Source organism: Rhyacophila brunnea, unplaced genomic scaffold (assembly GCF_057557595.1).
Source record: "Rhyacophila brunnea isolate RB1 unplaced genomic scaffold, BYU_Rbru_1.0 scaffold_15, whole genome shotgun sequence".
NCBI classification, from domain to species: Eukaryota; Metazoa; Arthropoda; class Insecta; order Trichoptera; family Rhyacophilidae; genus Rhyacophila; species Rhyacophila brunnea.
In genome coordinates, this window is record NW_028232806.1 from 4,688,348 (window position 1) to 4,698,414 (window position 10,067).

Genomic DNA, 10,067 nt, shown 5'->3' on the forward strand with positions numbered 1-10,067 from the left:
TTGAAAACTTACCAACTTTTGGCAGTATTATTATATTAATTCTTTGAGTACCAACCTATTTAGTAAACAGAATAATATTCTACCTATTAACATATTCACCGGCGATCGACTTGTAAAGTTGATAAAGAGTCCTCTACAGCCTGTGATTTACCCTTTGATCTATTTTGTTTCAGAACGAAATTCCGACGACTCCTTCAGAGCCCTGCGCAAGACCTGCTCCATCTATGGCGCCTTATAATATCATCAATAACTATTTCTCCATCGGTGTTGTAAGTATATACATAATAATTACGATATCCATAACAGTGGCGAGGGGTGAAGGTAGACTGTTCGACATAAATAGTGCACACTAAACTTGTCGCGCCTATAGCGTCGTGGGTCCCAGGTTCGAATTCTGGGTCTGGCAAGTACACAATATTTATTTTTCAATTTGTGCATGATTCAGAGTATGGACCTAATAGGTTGAGCAAGTGGCTGACATCCATTTCTCGCAAACACAAAAATTTGTTAATACAAGCCTCCACCCTGTGGAGGTCCATATGACCTTATTAGGATCGGACATGGTCGAAAAAAAAAAAACTTCTCAATTCTCAAAAAAATTTCTCATACTGTGTAAAGAGCCTACTGCGCGATGGTAAGTGGAAATTACCCCTCAGTTTAAAACGGGGGGTAACCTATCTTTGTGAGTGCTGTAATATGAATCAATTGATATGACGGGTTCACACAAGTTACAAATTCCTTGTATAAATCTTTTTCTTTATATCCAAAAATTTGTACATACCTATACAGTTGGTCATATTACAGTTCATCGTGAGCGGATGATTACACTGTATATCGGAAATAGATGACCGTATAGTATTGAGATCAAATTCATTTTTAAATAAAACACTTATACTATATAATATGTAATAAAAACCAAGAGAAAGATTAGTTGATTAAAAATACGATCGTATTGTAACTATATAATTTATATCAAATTCTTGTATGTGCTCGTAAGTATCAAGTCGTACCTATCAAATAAATGTTCTTATTATTGAACAACATGTAATTTTTTGATTGCATTGCTATACAGTCATTTCTTTCCGGTAAGACAGCTCACGGTGAATTGTGCTATGGTAAAATGTAATGCGTACAGCTTATTTACATGTACACAACGCTTTTATTTGCCATATAAATTTACACAGACAAAATAGTTTTGAATAATTGCACACAAATCATTACTTTTGAAGACCTTTCTCCGTAATATTTTCAGGATGCTGCGATATGTGTAAAGTTCCATGTGGAGAGAGAAAAGAATCCAGACAAGTTCAGCTCCAGAATGAAGAATAAACTGTGGTACTTTGAGTACGCCACCAGCGAGCAGTTTGCAGCTTCTTGCAAGAATTTGCAGGAGCACATTGACATTGTGGTGAGTTTACACCAAATTAATAAATTCGTCTATTCCTTTTCTTTTTCTATTTATTTTATCACACCCTGATGAGAACATGACACAATGAGAACACAATGAAACGTGTCTGCATAAGTAAACATTATATCTCTTTTGGAAAATAGTAAAAGTGGGAACAGATTAAGGACACGCCATGCCATATGACATGACCCCACCCGATACGAACCGTGCACATCATACACACGCGATGCCATAAAACATACCTAACAATTCGAGTAATGATATAATTATAATACGAATTTTACTTTGGATCGTTCCAAAGATATGTCTGAAACAGCTGTCAACATAAATTATTCAAATAAACGATGAATTTGGTAGATTGCAGCTATTGCCCTTCCAATTGGCATCACAAATTTATTGTTCTACATATTGTAAGACCAAACAACTAATGCTTCTGATTTTTTAGAAAAGGCGATAGGAATGTCGGATTTATAATTCATAAGACTCGCCAACAAAGTAAAAAATGGTTTTTTTAAAACCATGGTCATATTATTTTATATGCCATGGAATGATTTTTCTAGATTGTCTGGTTGTTACATTTTACAGTGTGACGGAGTGCCGTTAGATCTCTCAAGAGGTTCTCGTCTCCAAGGTGTGGCCCTTCTCAACATCCCGTATGCTCATGGTGGCTCGAATCTGTGGGGGGAGCCGGCACCAAAGCGACCCAGACGGCGTAGGGCGCCCTCCCAGCCTCAGACACTCGCCCAAGCTATGCAAGGTAAGGCGTACTTTAGCAATTACACATGCTGATAGATTCACAGATGTATTGGAAAACTATTAACCATCCACTGCGATGTCAAAGAGAATTATTAATCACCATGACTGAATACTTATGTATTAATCTTAATTTTTGTTTTACCATAAATAACATTTAATAATACAGATTGGAGTTATAAGGCATGCAAAGTTACCAATAAAAGGCATTAATCGTTAATCGATAAGAATATTATGACATAGCTTCTGTCATCACTGACAAAAAGAGGTAGAGAGGTGAAGTCATTTCCGATTTTGACTCCTTGCATATTATTTGCGACAACGGAAGAAATGAATGCTACGGAAGCATTGTAACTGTGCGGATTGAATTGTAATTGTATAGAATTAAAATATTTCAGCAGGGTGAGGGCTATTCTAACATATCACTTAACTCTAAAAGCAATAAAAAAGTGATAAACATGATATGTCGTATTCAGTCACGTAATTATCCCGGGAAGTTAACTGTCAGACAATATATTTTTTTAACACGGGCACCAATGACTGCCGCGTTAACCGCGAGCTGTCAAATAACATTGAGTAACACAGTTAAAACGTTTTGCTTGATTCCAATTGTATTCTATGAGAATCTACAATTATTGGACTTATTTTTATCCAATTCTAATGGGATACAATATTTTGAATAAACTAAGATGTGTTAACTGTACTAACAATTATTGTAGATAACCGCCTTGTTTAAGGGGGAGACGCATGCCAGCAGAGAACCTAGCGGAAATATACGAAGCTTGCAATTTGAGATTTTTTTTTGAAAATTTACAATTTCAACTGTATTATTTAATAAATATGTATCCGAAAACATTAAAAAGATTTTTTATTTTTTTTTTAACTTAAAGATAAACTTACAATTGTAAAAAAATGTAATAAAATGTGAATTCGTTGCAGGGTCAAATCTTATTATTGCATTATATTTTATGGTCATAATTATCATTAAAATTTAGTTTATTAAGTTCTAGATTTTATGTGGTGTAGATTTTTGATTAATTCATCGTTTTAATATTTTTTATATATATTTTAAAAAACATCGATTTAAAAAAAAATATAAATGTGTATAACTTGAAATCCTTTTTATTTATATCAACTCGAGCTTCAATATTGTGACCGAGCCTAAAATAAAATTTGATATAAATAAAAAGGATTTCAAGTTATACACATTTATATTTTTTTTTAAATCGATGTTTTTTAAAATATATATAAAAAATATTAAAACGATGAATTAGTCAAAAATCTACACCACATAAAATCTAAAACTTAATAAACTAAATTTTAATAATAAATATGGCCATAAAATATAATGAAATAATAAGATTTGACCCTGCAACGAATTCACATTTTATTACATTTTTTTACAATTGCCAGTTTATCTTTAAATTTTAAAAAAAATAAAAAATCTTTTTAGTGTTTTCAGATACATATTTATTAATTACTACAGTTGAAATTGTAAATTATCAAAAAAAATCTCAAATTGCAAGCTTCGTATTTTTCCGTTAGGTGCCTCTTTTCGCCTCTGATAGTATAAGCATCCCCCTTAAGAGCATATATAAGTGAAACGGCAAATAATTTTCAACAGTCGCCAATCGGAGACCATCAGTCGAGGTGTGAGCACGACAATTTGTTTTGTGATGGCGTCGTAGGAATATATTCTTAAATCGTGTAAAGATGACTAAAAAACGTTCCGCATGTACATGAAATGAAAACATGTCAATGAATATACTATTATTATTACTAATATAACAATAAACATAACATTGAATGGACGCATGTTGAATTTTTATGACAAATTATATTATGTTCGGCACACGGCATTTGCACACTCCGCGCATCGCCTAGTCATGATCGTTTTAGACCATGACTCAGCTGAAATATAGCCTTAAGGAATTGTGCCGAGTGATATCTGTGTTATTTTGGAGCAATAAAAATACCGGAAACGTGTTACCATATTAACCATTTAGAATAGCCCTGCTGTATCCTGTGGCACTTTAAAGCCCTGAGGTGGACACTTTGTAAACCTTTGTCTTATTATTTATTTTGTATTTAATTTTGTGATACTTTTTTACAGATATTGGTGACAAATTGATTGAAGTCATTGGATTGGAGAATTGTTTACATATGGGACAAGTACGGACAGGTAAACAATATATTTAAACTCATTAAAAAATCTTGATTAGTGTTAATTTTGTTTCAAAATGTAGCCCAGAATTCTTAACAAAAAAAGTTAAAATACTGTTCTTAATCAAGGATACATAAGGTATCACGGCCGCCGCGAGAAGTATTGCTAATGGTGTCAAAAAAAAAAAACCATTTTGCTCTAATTTTAATTCTATAGTTTTTACATATTTATTAGCGACAATAATTGCGAGTTTAAAGCTGGCTTTACATGCTCTGATCTTTAACTCTGGTGTGTTCTCGTATACTGAGACTGTGTGAGTTTCCTACGCAAATGAATGACACACATTATAGACGTGCAATAGTGTGTGTTGCAACCTTCAAATACACCAATATTGAATAAACGTAAACTGAGAGCAGTTGTCAGATCGAAAGACAAGCATATTATTGACACGTGTTTAAGTTTATCCCGTATTCTTCCACACGCGAGATCGGTTGCCTGTTACTCCACACCCGTTAGATATTTCAGTTCCCATTAATTCTGTGTTCCCTGGATTTAACACTACTATACTGTATAAACCGTGAATAAGTGAGCGTAGTTATACACAAAGCAGCCAGGCCACAATTTTGAAAAAAATGAGTTATCGTGATTTCCATAATCTCACACGTTTGTTTTACATTCTGCACAAATCAGCCAAGCTGCTATGATACAAAAATCTCATATAAATGCGTTTTAAAGATTTTGCTAATCGCAGAATATGACATTTTCGATCCGCATAAAGCAACCAAGCTGCTGCCATACAAAAATGTCATATAAATGCGTTCTAAAAATATGCCAAATTCAATCTGTAAAAAGTAGCCACATGATAATATTATGTACTTACCTAATTATTAAAATCCTGACAGTAAGGTGTGTTTTTCTATATTCAATTAATAAACATTATTTTCTCAATTACATTATATGTTTTTCATTTTATTATATATAAAATATTATAATATATAGATTTTTCATGTAAAAATTAGTGCCAGGCAGCTAAATATTAATGTATAATTTACTTCGAATTATTTTCAGAACTTTGAAATTCCCATAATACTTGAATAACTTAGAAGGTTTTTTTTTAAGAAAATGGATACAAAAATAACGATTTTTCTTACAAAAATAAGAGTTAGTTGCATTCAAGAATGAACATTCTAAAAAACCTGTTTTGCGCAAAACAGCCTGGACTGCTAAAACACCAAAATTTCATAGATTTTATGTTTTTATCTCTTTATAAGTTACACAAAATCATATATATCTATCATTCAAAATGTATAAACAGTATACAGAGGATTTGTGGATTTAAAGAAACACACTTTACATAAAAGTGCTTCTATCTCTGTTTGAGGTTTGTGTGGACTGGCTGCTTTGCGTATAACTACGGTCAAGTAGGTAACTATTCAAGAAGCAACTTTTCAGGGAACGATTTAAGCTTTGTTATTTTATATTTAATTATATAATAATCTGTTTATTTAATTATACAAATAAAGTATAACAATACAGTTTTAAAATTTAGCCGTATTATACCTAGTTTGATAAATAAGTAATAACTTAATTAATTTAGAAGTTATCACTTATGACAATCTGAAAACAAGACCTACCTACCTACTTTTTCCTGGTTGGTACATAATAGTGGATTAAAATAGTTTATGAGAACTGTGTTGACATGACATTTTGTGATTATTTGAAGGTTTACGAGCGTCAGGGCAACGGTTGGCGCAGTGCAAAGCAGTGACAATAGTGACGAGAAAAACCCTCCCCATGCAGATAGACGGAGAACCTTGGATGCAGCCACCATGTCAGGTATGGGGTACAAAATAATAATGCAGCATGCCTTATTTGTATTCATAATTTGTCTCTGACATAAATATACCTTTTAGAAAAATTATAAAATTATTTTTATAAATAGCATAAAATGTTAACTCGTAAGCTGTAATTAATAATTATTGTAATGAAGATTTTAAATGGTTGCCTTCAGTGATAGATTTTACTACAATTGTATATGAGAGTTGTTTATTTACTAATTTTATTGTATATTATGTACAATATTATATTTGGTTGGATATACATAATTTAAAACAGCTCCAGAAACCATAAAAGTAGAAGTTCATACCCACTTAGACCATATTCAATTAAGCTATCAACCCAAGAACTAATAATGACTGGCAATAATGGAAACCTTTTATAATTTTAAATCAAGATAATAACGTTATTAACTTTTATTCATAGATGGTGTCAGGATTTAAATTTTAAATTTGAGAAACTTGCATGTGTTAATGGTTTATTTTTTAGTGCCAAAAGGTATGATCGTATGCGAGCTACTCGGATGCTTGATGGTTAGTGTACACACTAAACGCTCCACTAGTTACTAATAGATAGATAATATACTTCAAATATACGCCCAATTGTGCTGATGTGTCGCGCTGCACGCTCCCCACCTTTTTTTCCATCTATATCGCGTTTGACTCTCACGCGCAAAAGTCAAACACCGTGCAATTACTCGGATGCAAATTACATGCAGTGGCATGACACACACATAATAATATGCTACTAGATGCTGAAGAGAGCTACTCGGATATAATATATCGGTCGCTTTACCCAGACAAGATTTAAGAATGTAGATTCTTAAATTATATCTTCATAGATCTTCATACATTCATTCTTCACTGAATATAATAGAATCACAGGTGACTAACTACAAAAATGAATGTTTTTATTTAACCCCAGTTTCCATAATGCCATAATCATATTTATTGGTGAAACAAAGGTCCATGTCGTACATTTATATCCGTTTATAAGATATAGTTAAGTGAAGTGTACGTCTTTATTTAATGAATTTCATAGTAGCAAAATCGTTATTTGCGTTTATCTCAAAACTATGTTATTGTAGATAGGCCCCTGTGGTCCTAAGCCTGTAATTTATACCCATACTCAGTACGTGTGGCCCAATAAACTTGTTAGAAGGAACTTGTTCAAACGCATGCAATGAGATCATCGCGACTCGCCTTTCAATACTATTGGCATTAAATGCGCACAAGCGAGATAGCATAATATAAGTGTATGTCGAGCCGTAATACACTCAACTGTCATTAGGGTTATTGCTCTCTCTTTCTCCCCAGTTGTAAAGTTGGTATAGTGAAGGACAGAAATGATGACAAGTTAGTTTTATAGTAATAATATGAAGTTAGTTTTAGTTCCAGTTGAGTATGAGACTATGAAAGTATTTACGCGTTTATCTGGTTTCATCACTTCGAGTTTATCGATTTTTTGGTGTTATAATTGGAACTTATAAACTGAATTAAAATTTTATGCGTGATTGTGTAAATGGATAATAATTATATAAATAATTTGTGTAAAAATGGCTTCTAAAAAGTACTGACACAGCTTTGCACACACAAACGCTCTATATAATATCCCAAATCGAGGCTTAGTGTCAGACAACACTATCTACAAAAGTGCAACTTTACAGGAGAGCCAAAATTCGTTATTTTAGATTCTTGTAACTCAACAAGGGAAATGTTTATTTAAAACCTAATGTTGATATTTCATAATTTATTGTGTATTGTACATTTATCTTGCTTAATATGATGATGTTAAAATTTATAGGGATAGTTTTTAAAAAATATGAAAACAAGGGTAACTTATGTAGTTAGCGTTAAACTTTACTGACGATTTAATAAGAAATTAGAAAAGATTGACATAACGTTGTTTGACTATCATGTAGCCATAAATGTAAAATAACGTTATCTCAAAAAAAAAAAACACTTTTTTGTAGATAACGTTGTCTGACTTTAAGCACTCGAAATATAGAAAGTATTTTGGAATAAGTATCGATACTATGTATTTTTTTATACTGGTAGAAAGTATACTTAGTCTTCAGGATCGACCAGTTTTCCCACCTAGAGGGTACCATTATTAATTATCATGAAATAATTACATATTAAAATCATTTTTGTGTGACGTTAATAAAATTTCTTGTTGAACTGTTTCAGATCATTATCACACATAAAAATCAAGTGCCAATGCTGATGGCACCCCCGCCGGAGAGAAATAAAGGCCTCCTCAGATTCTTGCCTCACTGTTAGCAGATTAACACCCGCCACCAGCACACATCACATCACCATCATCAGTGCCGGCAGCAAAAAGCATTCTATTTAAGAACTCACCATCAAGAATTAATATTTTGTCATCAGACTTAGAAACATTGCTAAGGAGTAGGTATTTTATTCATCAAATATCAGCTCCAGATAGACCACATAATATGTATTGTACTGTACTCCAAATAAATGATGTCGCCTGTGAAATGAAGGACCCGATTTTAAATAGTGTCAACCATTATTTTTGGTTAAAATTGTGTTTAGTATGCCATCTATGAGAATAGGTTCTAAGCTTTTTATAGTTTGTGGTATTTTGAAGTAAGAAATTGAATGACTAAGTGAAATACATTCCTTATATCCTCTACAAACGTGGCTTACTGGGTCTTTTGCTTGAAATCATGGCAGATGGCCAGAGTGACGTCTTGAATTCAAGATGGCAGCATTCATAATAAAAAAAGCATTATTTCATTCGCCTAAATAATTTATATTTTTTTATTTCTGGGGGGGATCCGGACCCAAAAATCCCCTTTTGTGTGCCTGCCCGATTTCAATACATGTTTCATATCTTCATATTTTATGTAATACGTTTCCTTCAACTCTACTGTTGACAATGTATAATGGTACCCAGTGGCGCAATCAGGATTTAATATTGGGGGGGCCCAAGAAGGAGAATGTAAATTAGTCCCATAGGCTCTTTTTCTTCTTCATATAATTATTTTTACATATTTTGACAATACACGGCGGTATATTTGTACAGTTTCTCCTAGTTTTTATTAAATTGGAGGCATAACGGCGGTAACCGTTGAGCGTGTCATCAGCGATTGGCGGATTGGAAGTGACTAACAGCGACCATGCTGGACATGTACCCCTAGTATGCTAAAACATTACTCAAATATTATCGGCTGTGCTACCCGCTTGGTCTAGAGAGCTACAATATTTATGCCGAATTCCACTGAAAAAAAATGTTCTTTTGATTTACACCACCACCGACTAGTGGGTGTAGTCGTTCTTTTCGCCGAATGTTTATTGTCGATTTTTGGTTTTTTAATATTGAGGTTCCAAAATATTAATTGAAAATGGACAAAAAAAGTATTAGTGCATTTAACTTATACACAAACCTACTCAACACAACACAGCCTAATTTCTCGTTTATCATACAACTGAATGAAGCAGGCCAACAATAGCCGACAACTTACGAGAAATAGCGACGCGATAAAAAAAATGCAGGGTATCATGGAGAATTTACTTTGGTCATTATAACGTACCCATATAATAGAGCGTTAACGTGGAAATTTTTCCGCAAATTGATTACCAGCCTACCTCACCATACTTGCCTGCTTCACCATACTTTCATATAACCTGCCACCCAGTGGCGCACCCAGGATTTAATATTGGGGGGGCCAAAGAGGAGAATGTAAATTAGTCCCAGAGGCTCTTTTTCTTCTTCACAGCCTAATTTCTCGTTTATCGCCCTTCTGTCTATTGCACTCGGTGTACCGACACCATGGCCCCCACATCCTGAAACGGGCCCTCAGGCTAGGATATTTGGTGGCCCCCCTACCTACCGCTAAGATTAAAGGCACTGTGAAACACTACATTAACGTTTTTCGAA

The 10,067-nt window shown here is 33.4% G+C and overlaps 1 protein-coding gene across 1 annotated transcript in view; it reads left to right on the forward strand.

Moving 5' to 3' along the window:
• The window catches only part of Dgk (diacyl glycerol kinase 1), a 70,844-nt gene extending 62,379 nt beyond the window's left edge, over window positions 1-8,465 (forward strand). Inside the window, exons 15-20 of the mRNA XM_085943256.1 lie at window positions 201-269; window positions 1,253-1,408; window positions 1,994-2,165; window positions 4,275-4,343; window positions 6,049-6,161; window positions 8,351-8,465. Of these exons, the coding sequence (XP_085799382.1) occupies window positions 201-269; window positions 1,253-1,408; window positions 1,994-2,165; window positions 4,275-4,343; window positions 6,049-6,161; window positions 8,351-8,443 (672 nt within the window). The 3' untranslated portion in view covers window positions 8,444-8,465. The remainder of the gene's footprint in view (window positions 1-200; window positions 270-1,252; window positions 1,409-1,993; window positions 2,166-4,274; window positions 4,344-6,048; window positions 6,162-8,350) is intronic.
• Window positions 8,466-10,067: the final 1,602 nt, after the last annotated feature.